The following is a 15,799-nucleotide window of genomic DNA, read 5'->3' as shown; positions in this document are numbered from 1 at the left end:
TTCTGAAAAGCTTCATATAGCCGAACCTAATTAAACCCATACTCTGTTAATTTGTATAGGGATAAGAGCATTACCACGTTGTTTGACCGTTACAAATTCATTACTGCATTCAAGCTCTTTTGAAGTGAAACTTAGTAAAGCGTCTCCTCGTTCTAACTTTTATTAAATTTGGTTATGTTTTAATTTTGTGGTTAAACCCAAAGCTACACTATAGTATTTTTGTGCTGTGCCCGCCGTGAGCGTCGAAACCCGTTTTCTAAGCAATATAAGCCTAGGACGAAAGCGAAAATGAGTTTAGAACGTAAATTTTGATATTAAACGTTAACAGTTCAACACTGATTTTGTGAGGAGATGGGACAACCAAATGTGATTTACCTTTTCAAATAGAGGTGTTCACATTTGGATTTAATATCAAATTGATTTTATGTAATAGGCAGTTCGTGCGTGGGTTAGTAGCTAGTATGTTGGGCTAGAAGCTGTTATGTTGAACTAGTAGTTGGTATGTTGGGCTAGTAGTTGGTATGTTGGACTAGTAGTTGGTATGTCGGACTAATAGTTGGTATGTTGGCCTAGTAGTTGGTAAGTTGGGCTAGTAGTTGGTATATTGAACTAGTAGTTGGTATATTGAACTATAATTGATGTGTTGAGCTATTTGTTGGTATGTCGAACTAGAAGTTGATATGTTGGGGTATTAGTTGGTATGTTGGACTAGTAGTTGGTATATTGAACTAGTAGTTGACATGCTGGGCTATTTGTTGGTATGTCTAGCTAGTAGTTGATATGTTGGGGTATTAGTTGACATGCTGGGCTATTTGTTGGTATGTCTAACTAGTAGTTGATATGTTGGGGTATTAGTTGGTATGTTGGACTAGTAATTGATATGCCCAGACAAGAGTAGTTTATGATCTGCAGTGGACATACTATCCTAGCTACATTTCTTGTTGTCTATCAGTTCAGAACAAGGGACAACAATGCGCAGATATTCCGTGTGCAACTTTGGAGGAAATTTTGAAACAAACAGAGAAAAATTAAAATTTTGTGGGACTCGTAAACTCAAACTACGTCTTGTCTAATCAATAAATATTGACATTTTTTATCGTTATTGTTTTTCAGCTCTAACAGTTCGATTCATTACCAAGAGGTTCATTGGTGATTACGACCCGACTCTGGGTAAGTAGTCATTTTGTGTGTCTGCTCTTGTTACCATGTTTTTCATGTTCTATATAACGTTTTTAGCTTGTTAACTCAATGTTTTATATATACCGACTGACCATAATGGTGCTATGACAGTCATATTGGTATTATTGTTCGTATTATTATTCATAATTGGAATGAGAAAATTCACCAGAATTGCTACTGTTCTCATAACAATGTGTTCATCGCATGTGAGCTTTACCTGTGGAACGTGGGCAACTGTTGTCTCTGGCCTTAGTGTGCGTGAATTCTCAACTATTGCAAGACGTCACAGTTTGTTTAATTTTGTTTGGATACGACTTACTGAATCTCTCTTCTTGGATGGTCCTATACCCCAACTTCATTCAGATTCCTTTGTTTTCCAGTTCTACTGAGTACAAAATATACCCTAGTCTTAGATATTCTAAACCTTCGATCTGACCACATGGTTATATTCTGAGCATATTAACATATTGCATTGGAAAGGACAGTAACATACTTTTCCTAAACTCGATCTGTTTCCGATTGCATCACATTACTTACGTTTTGGTTTCTTTGTGATTAAACACAAACCTACGTTATGAGTTATCTGTGCTTTGCCCGTTGTAGAAATTCAAACTCGATTGTTACCTTTATAAACCCCGAATTTTACCAGTGAGCTACGGTGGGGGCTGTTACTACGTGATACCGATTAAAATCAAAATGTCGTTATTTTATAATTTGTTTTACCACGACTTTTTTATTGGTTGTAGATGATACGTGACTCTTTGGTTTCCGTATTTCATAACGTTTCGGTATAATGCATTTAATGCTCTGTGTTTTTTTTACCCTGGTGTTCCACTGGAGCTTAAGCCTGGCACTTTATTCACTTTTGAGGAAGATTTATGATTTGTGATTTTTAATCTAAAAACCAACTGGTGACAAAAGCACCAATATTATTTCGAAACGAATTTATAAAATGTGATTAATGTTTCAACAATCGAAATACTGTGACTCAGTATGCAATATGTTTAACTTGCAAACATTTTCTATCAATATATCTACAATATTAAGGTTATTTTTACACCTTCTAAGCTCTATTTACTTATATCTGAACTGTTTAAAATTCGAAAATTATCTTTATCCCTTTTATAAGAAACTCATTTGCCTTAATTAAATACACTTTTAGCCTCAAGTTTGGATCTACTTATGAAACGTCACAGGTGTAATTGTGTTGTGGTAACACCATCTAAGATATTCATCATTTATATTTTTGAATTTAATTCATTTATGGTAATTATTTATTCATTCTGTTTGCTATATGACGTAACACACATGATAGGTATATATATATATATATATACATTTAAGAGAGCTACATTCGGATATTCGTTCAGAATTTATGAGCAGCTTTAATTAATTTATTTAATTAATTTATTCGTTGCTTTTATTATTATTTCGGTAATGTTTTCGATCTATATTTTATATGTATTAAACTGAAAATTAGTTGTTAAGATTAGTTTGTTACCATAATAAATTTAAGCCTTAGTTAATATTTATCTTTGTGTCTCCAAGAATATATAATTCTATCATAATATTTATTCTTCATCAGAAAATGTGGGGTTGTACAACTTTCCAGTTATATTTCGCATTCAAATTTATTACACCATCAATAACAGATACCATATTAGTTGTCATGAACTAAAACTAAAAATAAAACTCACACCATAAACAGCTGAGAATTGGAATTTCAAGTAACTTAACGCTAGTCATTTCAACTAGGTTAACGCTGAGGAATGTAACCCAGTGAATCCTCATGTGACTGTAGATGACAAAATAAATCCGGTGTAGAGTTTGTTTACTGTCTCATATTCTCTTCCTTAATGGTGAAAATGTTTGAACGAGTCGTGTGGATTTAGCAATGTTATGTCGCTTAATCAATAAGTGTTATATTGTAACATATTTATGCTCCATCGTTTTCACACATTTTGTGATTAGAAAAAAAATATCCACTAGATTGGTTGATCTTTTATTTGACTATTTGTTTCATTAACTGATGTTCAAGGGAAAACTTTGCTCTTTTATTTCGAAGGTGAATTTTCACCGTTTTGACAAATTTGTACTTTTTTTCAATAAATTTATCAAAATTAAATTTTCATTTTACGTTTGTTATAATTTTGGTTTTATGTTTAATCCTAAAGTGTCTTTTGAGATCTTTAAGTTACTAAAGTTTTACTCGTCAAGTTGAGACTTGTTCAAGATAAGTTCTTAGGACAGATTTTCTGGTAATATGAATTTTCATGTTATTGCGTATTTTTAAAATCACTAATGTCAATCACTCCTAGGCCCGGCATGGCCAGGTGGGTTAAGGCGTTCGACTCGTAATCGCAGGTTCGAATCTCCATCTCATCAAACATGCTCGACCTTTCAGCTGTAGGGGCGTTATAATGTTACGGTCAATCCCACTATTCGTTGGTAAAAGAGTAGCTCAAGAGTTGACAGTGGGTGTTGATGACTAGCTGTTTTCCCTCTAGTCTTACACTGCTAAATTAGGGACGGCTAGCACAGATAGCCCTCGGGTAGCTTTGCACGAAGTTAAAACAAATAATCACTCTTTACAGTGCTTATCTTTGCATAAAATGTAGAAAAGTGTTTTATTTCTGGCAAATATTTTTTCTGCTTTTATTTTCCAATATTCAGCAAGGAGAAATACCGTATCTTCTATCAAATTAGCCACGTTTTTCTTCCACTTTTCCTTTAGGCACCGTTTTTCGCCCCCGCTAGCGCAGCGGTAAGTCTACGGATTTACAATGCTAAAATCAGCAGTTCGATTCCTCTCGGTAGGCTCAGCAGATAGCCTGATGTGGGTTTGCTATAAGAAAACAGAAACGCATTCCACTGTTTACTTTGTCTTCTTATAACTATATTGTACTTTTATTTTATTACTAACTCAAAAATAATCTGATAAGAAGGTTTTTATTCTGCGAGTTTCCTTAAATAAAAAAATAAACTAAGAACGTTCTCTGAACTCACATTCGGCTTACATCGCATCGCCTTTGTTATCACATTCGGATTACATCGCATCGCCCTTGTTACATATATTGTGTAATATGCTTATTTTGCACTCTTTCTGAAAAACTTGATATACCTATTTCTTATAGGAGGAAAACTGAGCGCTTTAATCCTTCTTTTCCATTAGGTATCTGTAGCACACATGCTCACAAGACACTGTAAACGTACATTATGCTGGACAAACAAATGCATCGGTAAAATTATTTTTACTTTGCAATCCCCCCATTTTGTCGCCGTTTTCCAGTGGAGTAGCAGTAAATTTACGGACTTATATCTCTGAAATACGTGATTTGACAAATAGTCTATTGTGTAGCTTTGCGATAATATAAATGAAGAAATTTGCTGTATTGTGGTTATGTACTTTGTATATGGTAACGCCAATTGATTTTTCATACAGGAGACTTCAGGCCAGAAACAGGAAAAGAGAATCTAAGTTAACAAGTAGATTTTTACAGGGATTCTAAAGTAACGGATTCATTTACATCAACATTTCTCTGATTGACAGTTTTCAGGATTAATTATTAAAATAAACTATTATAATGTTTGCTTATAGGTCTGCTTTTATTGATTAATTATTTTTTATGTTGGTAGTTATTGATAATAACATGTTGGGAACACTCAGTCGTGGCTCTCATTTTGGCTACAGTAAAATGATGTTTAGACTCCTGAAGTTTTTATATGTTAATTTTGTGCTATCCAGATCTTATCTACCCGTTATTTGTTATCTTTTTATTTGGTGGTATTTTCAATTGTTACTGGACTATGACAGATAGACGTTTGTTTGAAATGCAATTTATATACGCAGTAAAATATTGTGATTAAAACAGTCCAATTGAAGAATTCTGGTATTTAGGGTAAGGCCCTCTTGGCAGTAATGTTTGAAAAAAAAAGATTTTCAGACGAAATTCTAATTTTGCACACTTATAGTTTAAAATACGGAAAGGTCAAGTTAATACAAATGTCAAAAAATTCACATCTGTAGTCTGTTTGTTTGTTTGTTTTGGAATTTCGCACAAAGCTACTCGAGGGCTATCTGTGCTAGCCGTCCCTAATTTAGCAGTGTAAGACTAGAGGAAAGGCAGCTAGTCATCACCACCCACCGCCAACTCTTGGGCTACTCTTTTACCAACGAATAGTGGGATTGACCCTCACATTACAACGCCCCCACGGCTGGGAGGGCGAGCATGTTTGGCGCGACCCTCAGATTACGAAGCGCACGCCTTAACGCGCTAGGCCATGCCAGGCCCCACATCTGTAGTCAAACTATTTTTATCACAAATATTAAGTTTATTATGGAATGAAGGGTATTTGAATTCCTTGCTTCAAATATACCATAGAAACAGATTTTAATTGCAACTTTAATTTAGTGCGATTCTTGTCATCTTATATATCAGAGCAGTTGTTCCAAAACTGTTTCGAGGGAAACACAGCGATATCGATATTTGTCGCACACCGCGTGAACTACTAGCTCAGGTAGTTCGCAGTTTTAACATTAGATCGCTCTACATTCCTTTCGATAACGTTCTCGATTGTTTGAGATAAGTTTTTGTTCACTTGTACTTTCGGCTACGCCAACAACGACTCGAACTTTCTCGTTTGTTAGATTTTGTATATAAATATCTGTCGACTCTCCGGGTCCGTCAGTAATCGGAATAACTGAAGGTTGTTGTGTCTCTGAGGTCTAGCGAAACTCAGTGAATTATTTTGTTGATTTTCAGTCCTTGTGAATAAAAATGGAAATATTTTTTAATATTAATAAGAAGTGTGGGAGTGAAGAAAAGGATGACGAACCACAGAGCAAAGTTGTGAAGAAACAGAAATATCAGAAATATGAAGATAGTTATCTAGATTTTGGTTTTACTTCTGTAGATGTCAATCGTGAAGAGTATCTGCAGTGTATATTATGTCTAAAAGTTTTGGCTCCATAGTGCATGCTTCCAAGTAAACTAAAACGATCTTTAGAGACCAGTCACCCTAATATGAATATGAAATCCCGTGAATATTTTACCAGAAAGGTAAAAGAATTGAAATTACAAAAAGGTGCATTTTGAAACATTTTGGAGTAATTGTTCCAGTATTTCTTACCCGAAACACAAGAAAAATAAATATGTTTTACTGATTACATGCCATCACTTTTACTGTATATAAGATCTTAACGTTAAACAGTATAAACAACAATAATTTTTCGGACTTTGTTTTTCCCTATAAAAAAAATAAGTCTTTACTTCTGAACTTATTAGTCATTGGTTGTTTTTAGCTTACAAACGCTATGGCTGTTTTACCAATTCTGATAGATCAGTAAGCTCATGTTTTTTTCACTTAAAAATAATATCTATGACGAGCTTGATTTTTAACACACTATTCGTTCACAACCACTTATTAATAGTCAGAAATGAATAGTTAAACGCATTTGACCCGAGACTTATAACCGTACGTCTGAAATACCCTTCTCCAGTATAATCGACGGGTTCTTAATTAAATAAAACAATAATAGCAAAAAATTAAAGAAAATTTTAGCTGGTTGGAAATGTAATTAAATGAATAAATTAATAGACGATAAAATTTGGTTGTTAGGAATAATTCTTGTTAACAATGTAAGTATTTGCATTCGTGACAAAGCCACTGAGGTTATTTACCACCGATACTAATTTTGAAATATTGACAAGATGGAAGATAACTGGTCAACAGCACCTTATCACATATTACATAGAATTTACAGTAATTCTTATGACACAGGCATAAAGTGCCGGGAATATTTTGTGGTATCACATGGCTTGAAAACTGGATCGCCAGATCCGAAATACAGAGCTTTACCATGTGACAAATCTGAACTCTTCAATATACAAATTAATAAAATTATGAAGCGAAAATTCGTCATACAAACTGTTTCATGCGAAAATACAGCAGGAAAGTGGTTGAAATATTAGTTTTTGATACAATGAAAAAAGCCACAAAATGATGCTTTATTATACGTATTTATCACCCACACTTTGCTTAACACAATAAATTGTGCAATTACAAATTTTATATTAAGCTTGATTTTAATATATTTTATTAGTGGATTTTGATAAGAAATGTTACAAGAAATGACGGGATCTAATATTTCTATCCCCCGGTGGGACAGCGGTAAGTCTATGGATTTACAACTCTAAAATCAGATGTTCGATTTCTCTCGGTGGCAACAGAAGATAGACCGAAGTGACTTTTCTATAAGAAACACACACATACTACTTCTTCGCCCCCGCCCCAGTGGCTCAGCGGTATGTCTGTGTACTTACAACGCTAAAAACCGGGTTCCGATACCCGAGGTGGGCAGAGGACAGATAGCCCATCGTGTAGTTTTGTGCTTAATTGAAAACAGCAACTACTACTTCTTTATCGTATTATTATTATATTACCTATTTATATTATAAGTAATATATTACTTCTTTATAGTATTATTATTATGTTACCTCTTTATATTATCAGTAATTTTAGGTTCTTGATGTGGATACATTTTCTTTCAGAGGATGTTTACACCCACGAAACTGCAGTCAACAATAACGAGGCGGTAATCTTTCACATTCTGGATAGTGCAGGCCACAGTCACGTGAGTTTACTTATAAGTCTCTGTAAGAGTCTTGTGGACACTCAAGAATAATCATTAATATACCATGTACCAGTACGAGTTCTGCGTTAAATATCATGTTATAAGAGACCCTTTTTCGTACGTAATATATCATCAGAGATACGTTAGAAAGTAGTCAAAGCAGCAAGGAAGTTATCCAATATCAGAACCCAAAAATGTTTTTCATGATGAAGTGTCGGTATTATAGCTGTTTATTTTAGGGTGTACGGAAACTTATAGACGAATAATTGTTGATGTTTTGAATTAAACACAAACCTACTCAATGGGCTATCTGTGCTCTACCCACGACGGCTATCGAAACGCGGTTTTTAGCGTTGTAAGTCCGCAGACATACCGCTGAGCCACTGGAGGACATATAGACGAACAAAATAAATTACGTTAAAGGGTGAGCGAGATCAAAAGTGAAAGATTTGTTCGAATTTCGCGCAAAGCTACACGAGGGTTGAATGTGCTAGTCGTCTCTAATTTAAGTCATCGCCACCCACCCTAACTCTTCTACCAACGAATAGTGGGATTGATCGTCACATTATAACGTCCTCACGGCTGAAAGGGCGAGCATAATTTGGTGTGACAGAGATTCGAAGCCGCGACCCTCCGAATACGAATCGAGAGACCTAACCACTCGCTCATTCAGGGCTTGAAAGTGAAAGAATGTCTGCTTTTCCTAAAGCGCCTTTAATCATTATACAATTAGGGCCCGGCGTGGCCAAGCGTGTTAAGGCGTGCGACTCGTAATATGAGGGTCGCGGGTTCGCATCCCCGTCGCGCCAAACATGCTCGCCCTCCCAGCCGTGGGCGCGTTATAATGTGACGGTCAATCCCAGTATTCGTTGGTAAAAGAGTAGCCCAATAGTTGGCGGTGGGTGTGGTGATGACTAGCTGCCTTCCCTCTAGTCTTACACTGCTAAATTAGGGACGGCTAGCGCAGATAGCCCTCCAGTAGATTTGTGCGAAATTCAAAAACAAACAAACAAATATTATACAATTAAGTTGTGATTTATATGCTTTTATGTTATACTTACTTGTCAAGTATCAATTGGATACAATTCTGATGATGCATTTAGAAATATGTTTGGAAAGGATGCTGCGGTGAAGATATATCAGAAGCTATAAAGAACTTATCCAGAGATAAATAGTTTTGTGTGACTGCCACCTTAAATGGTTTATAATCTCATATGTATAAAACATAAAGAAAAATAAAATAAGATCATTTTAATAAGATTGTTTTAACTTGATATACGGTCACACCACATACGGTCATCACCACCCACCGCCAACTCTTGGGCTACTCTTTTACCAACGAATAATGGGATTGACCGTCACATTATAAACGCCCCCACGGCTGAAAGGGCGAGCACGTTTGGCGCGACGGGGATGCGAACATGCGACCCTCAGATTACGAGTCGCACGCCTTAACACGGTTGGCCATGACGGGCGTTGTAGGAAGAGATAGTAGTAAAGTAGTGCTTTTTCTTACTCAGTTTCAACTCCCACCTCTTTATGTGATTAATTACTAGACGGTTTTGGTCGCGGGAGTGTCTTACGGTTCGAAGTTGAAAGGTCACGGGTCAAAGTAGGAAGTTGGTATAACTCAAAAAATGGTTCTTCATATCAGCTTTATGGTAGCTGTTGGAATATAAACTTCAGTTGAGTTTATGTGTTATTACAATACTAACGGTCAATTTTTCATTGCATTTCTATGTAGAGAGCGTTGGCGCATTCTCTTTGTTATGTAAGACTTTTTTTGTGTCCTCCCCCACAGTGTGTATATGTTGTATTATTGAAAATTTAATAATGTTTCTTTTGTAAAGGCACAGTGGTTTGTCGAGTTTCGATATCTGTGGTGGGAAGAGCACAAATATCCCATTGTGTAACTTCAAACAAACAAACACAACTTTTCTAACCACGTCACGCCATCTATGGATCTAGTTAACGCTAATGTAGTTCACCGATACAGATTGAAACCTATTAGATGTTTTCGCCTAGCTACAGATCCTTGACACCTACTGGTGTTTTTTTATAGCCAAGTTATAGGTTATTGATAAGGATTGACACCTACTAGTGTTTCTTATAGTCTAGCGATATGTTATTGATACAGGTTAACGCCTGCTGGAGTTTCTTATAGCCTAGTAATAGGTCACTGATACAGACCGACATTTACCAGGGTTTCTTGTAGTTTTATTTTTAAACTGAGTATTGGTGAGCATGTTATCATTTATTGACTTAGGATGTCTATATGCTCACACACATCATTCATTCACCACTCGATTCCATCAAGGAACATAGGGCCGCAATCACTTGCGGATTCTTCAACAGGGTTTTAAGTGAGTAGGTTGTTAGCCCACTGCACCGAGCCGTCTGGGAGGGCGAGCATGTTTGGCGCGACGCGGGCCCGAACCCGCGACCCTCGGATTACGAGTCGCACGCCTTAACGCGCTTGGCCATGCCGGGCCACGCTCACACACATCTGTAAGATTAAATAAACTACAGAAAGTAACTAGGAAATGTTCCTAACGGTAAAACATTGCGCTTTTGCATTATAATAAATATTCAACAACACTCACACTTTAGTGATGTGATTTATTATCAACGTTTTAAGATACATTTAATTTACATCTCTTAAAAGGAACAATTAATAAATTACAAACATGCTTTTCTACCGTTTTAATATTCTACGGTTTTGTGGAATTTGAAAAGCACAATCTGTAACTGGAATACTCTTTTCTACAATTACTGATTTTGGAAAGCGCAGTCTGTAACTGGAATACTCTTTTCTACAATTACTGATTTTGGAAAACGCAATCTGTAACTGGAATACTCTTTTCTACAATTACTTATTTTCGCACGTGTCACTGATATTTAAATAGTATACAATATTTTGTCGATAAAATGCTATGATAACTTCGTTTAGTGTTCACAATTTTCAAGAGCGAATCATTGAGTCTGATTAACAATCTAATAAGTCTTCATAATAATAATACGTAAACAATCGAGGCAATTAAATTTTGTCATTGATTGAAATTGTTACATATAAATATTGTTGTACTGCTTCTTTACCTCCGTAAGTACTTGCGTATGACTTTTTTTTCATTATGGAAACTAGAAATGAAATGGTGTAATAATTCTAAGACATTAAATTAGACACATAAGAAATAAATTAGGTTAAATAAAATGCTTTTTACATCTGGCATATGTTTTATTGAAGCGGTTGTTGTTGTTTTTAATTAAGCACAAATCTACTCAATGGGCTACGTGTGCTCCGTCCTCCACGGGCATCGAAACCCGGTTTTTAGCTTTGTAAGTCCGCAGACATACCGCTGAGCCACTGGGGAGCTTCATTAAAGAGAGTGAAATATTTTAGCAATTGAGAATGCAACTTTATATGATTTGGCCTATAAATAAATCTTAAAATATCGCACTATATAGCTCTTAAGTGTCCGTCCGTCTTCTGTGTATTTTATACTTTTATTACCCGGAAATGGATAATATTTATATGTAAGTTATGGGTAATATTTATAAGTAATTTATAAAGAATCTCTAAGACTTTTATTAATGTATCATTTCACTAAAAATATTCTTTATTTATTAGGATACAGAACCGTTTTTTCTGGAGTCCAATATTCGTTGGGCAGACACATTCATTTTGATGTATTCCGTAACTGATAAATGTAGCTTTGACGAATGTAACCGTCTAAAATTTCTGATTAACCTTTATAACAAACGGTGTCGGATTCTGGGAGGTCCGTTATTTCCGAGTCATTTGACGGAGGTTCCTGTTTTGTTGGTTGGGAACAAAGCGGACCAATATGGCGACAGAATGATATCAAGAGAGGATGGAGAACGCAGAAGTCACGAAATTGACTGTGCGGGATTTCACGAGATTTCAGTACGAGAATCGATTGACGAGGTAGAGAACGTATTTAGGCATCTTTATCAGATTTGGAAGACATGGAATAAGAAAAGTAAGATAAGGCGCTGTTCCAGTGATGTTGGTACAGAACCGTCTTCTAAGAGGCTTCCTATTGTCAACAAGGTTCCTCTGATGAGTTTTCAGGAAGAAAGGTCACCCGTAAAATCAGCAAAAAATCTTCATGAACAAACGATTCACCCACTTCATGATTTGTTTTCAACCACATTTCGAGAACGAGCTTGTACTGATGGAACATTACACACATCCACGAGATGGCGCTTCAGGACTGCTAGATTTCATAGTGCAGTCAATTCACCACTCCAGACTCGAAGGATGAGCATCAGCATGCGCGGAAGTGAATCAAGTTAAGCCTTAATTAATATATTAAATCATATTTTAAATTATTTCGTTACGTTATGTCAAGAAGCTAAGGTTCATGAGTAGTGGGAAAACATAGGGATTTAAAAATATAACATGTTGATGTTACCTTGATGTAAAAATACATATATTCTTATGTACATACCTGCAAGATACGTTAGTTTTTATTTCATTGAAAGGTAGTTAATGTTTTCTGAGCCAACGCTAGATCTTGTAATGTAATAAATATTTATGGTTTCTTGTTGAATTCATTTGTTTTTTTTTATAAGAACTTATGTAGCCACAAGCAAAATAAAGAAAATTCTGAGACTGAAAACAAGACAAACATGAACGTAAATCATAATAAATAATTTCTGATAAAAATATATCAGTAATAATATTATTCCTCAAAGGTGACTTAAACAGTTATTTGGAAAATTTCACTATATATTTATTTGTAAACAATGGCACTAACAAGTGGAGTGTTTTAACACTGTAAATACAAAATTATCTAAATAATTCACAGTGAATTGTCTTAAATGATGGTATATAATAAAACTATTTAAGTGCCCAGGCTATACATTTGAAATATTATATTGAATCCTTCATGAAAAACATTTACATATTCTGGTAAATTCATTAATGAATAGAGGTGGAGGGGTAAATGTTGCTTAGATCTTACAAATAGACTGAGATGACCACACCTGTCGCAGTTTTAATGTTTTAGAACATGAGGTATCACTGGGGCAGACTGTTAAAATGTGCATTAGAACATCCAATTGATATTATCAAGCACATTTGCTGGAGAGATATTCTTTGGGTGAAAAGCATCAGGCAATGGTCAGACTGATTTATATAGTCAGTTACTCTTTCAGAAAGCGTTGCTACATTTTATTCTTACTAAACTATTCTGATTACTACCACACATGAATAATATTGATGTAGCTAGTAGTTACTGACTCTGTTGGAGCATCAGTCTCTACTGATGATGAATGGTAGAAATAACAGTATGATATAGGATATGGTGTATCGGTTTATTGGTTACATTGGTTGAAAAACATTTATGTTGATCATATGATAGATAGAATATCCTGGTCTAGAATCTTTCTGGATGACGCACTGCTCACTTGTGTTCATCCTCCAAGCTTGCAACACCAACGTCTACTCTCTCTTATATTACTTGATTTTGTTTATTAGCACGTGTCCATACATGTTTCCAGAATATTTGGATATTTCTCCTAGCTGACAAAAGGACGTTGCTGACCCGTCGGTTTCCTTTTTGGGACAAGATTGAAGTGACATAACAAAAGAGAAAGCATTAGATGTTAAATGAAGTATTGTGCCATCATGAGGGCACGAGAAGTATTTATTCACGGTATTTACTGGTCGGTTAAAATGCCAAAAATTTTGTTTTCGTTTGTTTTTGGAATTTTGCACAAAGCTACTCGAGGGCTATCTGTGCTAGCCGTCCATAATTTAGCAGTGTAAGGCTAGAGGGAAGGCAGCTAGTCATCACCACTCACCGCCAACTCTTGGGCTACTCTTTTACCAACGAAAAGTGGGTATGACCGTCACATTATAATGCCACTACGGCTGGGAGGGCGAGCATGTTTGGCGCGACTCTCAGATTACGAAGTCGCACGCCTTAACGCGCTAGGCCATGCCAGGCCAAATGCCGAAAAAAAAAGAAGATAATTTAAGAGCAATACGAAAGAAAAAATATTTGTGATGCATTGGTTAAGTAATAAATATTTTAACTCAATCTTTTTACACAACGAAAATATTACATCCTGTAGACAGAGTCTGCAACAAATATTACAAAGATGGAAGACAAGAAAATGATTTAAATTGAGAGCAAATAGTTACAGACGGGCACTCAGCAAGATTGAAGAAAACATTTAAAGGAGGGACAATAATTAGATTTATTTATTTCTTTGTTATTAAGGATGAAGTAACTCAACGAATTATCCGTGTTATACCTACTACGAGTATTATAAGCAAAGTAGAGGCATGCCGAAGGTGGCGAAGTGCAAGACCGCAAAACAAAAATAATTTTACTAATGAATTCATTTGACAAGGTTTCAAATAATGAGGGAATAATGAGTACGTTAAAAATAAATTAGTGCTATTTTTTATTTAAAGTACACAACATTTGAAGAAAGTGGAGGGGCGATGTGGTGATTTGTTCATTGTTAAGGGTAAGCGACGTTATAGACTAGCTATGTCCATTCAGAGTATCGAAATGTTTTTTGTTATTTTTTTGCTTTATAAGCCTTCAAACTTACCGTTAAGCCACTAAGAAGCACCTACGATAAGAACAAGTAAATAAATTAATCTTGCTAAGACTATTTAAAAATACCTTACCTCAGAAATCAGCAGACAGTTTTTTTTTCTAAAGAGGAAAAGAAATAAAACAATGATTAACGCATATTTGATTTGTATGATCCCTTTAAATGGCTGATAATAGCTTTAACGGTATAACAGTTGTTTGCTGAAATGGATTCAGTACATCTGGAAACTTTGATTTCTTAAAGATAACATAAGAATAAAATTCACAATTATTATTTGCCAGTAGAGAAGCACCCATACAATGGGTTGAATGTTCGATCTTACATGATTGAGTGTTTCGATTAGAGTACAATTTTCGACGCTAATCTTCCACTGATGTGCAATGAAAATAGAGTATTGTAAAGATTACCAAAATGTCAAGTCAACATTTAAAACTTCTGGACTGAAGATGAACCAGTCAATCTGTATTTTACTAATGTATTGAGCTGTTAGCTGACATAAACCACACAGAGTAGAAGACAATGATCATCTGGATTGTCACATTTATTGAAGATGGTAAGGAAGACATTGGTGAAAACCTTGTACTTTTTAGTTCGTCCTTGAAAGACAAAAGGAGGCCAAAGGTGTTCTGAGTGTATTTAAAAAAACGTATAAGGCAAAGGGTACGACAGTGAAACCGAGATAAAAAGAAAAAAATAATGGTCTTTATAAAAAACTATATACTGAAATATAAGACAACTCATTATTTGGAATTACTGATACAACATAGTTTATAGATTAAAATAAAGTAAGGCAAAATACGATCTGAAGAAAGAAATTATACTGTTCATCCATTCTGATACCATTGAGAAGAGGTCCTTAATGCTTAGCCTCCAGGAGCCAATGAACCAAAGTTATGTTCTCGAAACAAATTCCTTTTATAGTGTTAAGTCTCAAAACTGAAACTTGTCTTGTGATTTGGCATAAATTACTTTGTGAGATCAACCTAGGTAAAATGCAGGTAGCTACAGGATTGTGATTTTAATATGTTTCAAACTATCTCGAATTTGCATAAAACAGGATGTTATTTCCCAGTACACAGCTGTTGAAGTCTTACAAAGGTAATGGTTTAAACAAAGGACCTGGCAGAAAAAAATGGGATTCACGTGCACATTTTCGCAAGAACACTCGATTGTATATAGACCTATAAGTAAATGACACAAGAATGTCATACGAAATTTATAATGATTTTGTTTGTTGTAAGAACGCAAACTGTGCCACTTGGGGTCGTTTATATTTAACATACGTTTGATACACAGCAAAACTTCGAGCTCAAGTTATTTAACAACACTATCGACAAAATCTTAAATTCGTAAAGAAGGTTACTCTTCAATTTATCTTAATGTATCAAT

At 35.2% G+C, this 15,799-nt stretch overlaps 1 protein-coding gene across 7 annotated transcripts in view; it reads left to right on the top strand.

The window, feature by feature from the left end:
• The window catches only part of LOC143232616 (ras-related and estrogen-regulated growth inhibitor-like), a 35,219-nt gene extending 22,841 nt beyond the window's left edge, over positions 1–12,378 (top strand). For 6 of the 7 annotated variants that reach the window (XM_076468242.1, XM_076468245.1, XM_076468249.1 and 3 more), the window contains 3 exons: positions 1,114–1,170; positions 7,731–7,813; positions 11,442–12,378. In XM_076468242.1, coding sequence (XP_076324357.1) covers positions 1,114–1,170; positions 7,731–7,813; positions 11,442–12,131 — 830 coding nt within the window. In that variant the 3' untranslated portion in view covers positions 12,132–12,378. The remainder of the gene's footprint in view (positions 1–1,113; positions 1,171–7,730; positions 7,814–11,441) is intronic. The other variant, XM_076468246.1, reaches the window with a different exon arrangement.
• Positions 12,379–15,799: the final 3,421 nt, after the last annotated feature.

The sequence above is a fragment of the Tachypleus tridentatus genome, chromosome 11 (genome assembly GCF_004210375.1).
Source record: "Tachypleus tridentatus isolate NWPU-2018 chromosome 11, ASM421037v1, whole genome shotgun sequence".
Lineage (NCBI taxonomy): Eukaryota > Metazoa > Arthropoda > Merostomata > Xiphosura > Limulidae > Tachypleus > Tachypleus tridentatus.
The sequence above is the reverse complement of the archived record's forward strand: the minus strand, read 5'-3'. Positions and strand labels throughout refer to the sequence as shown.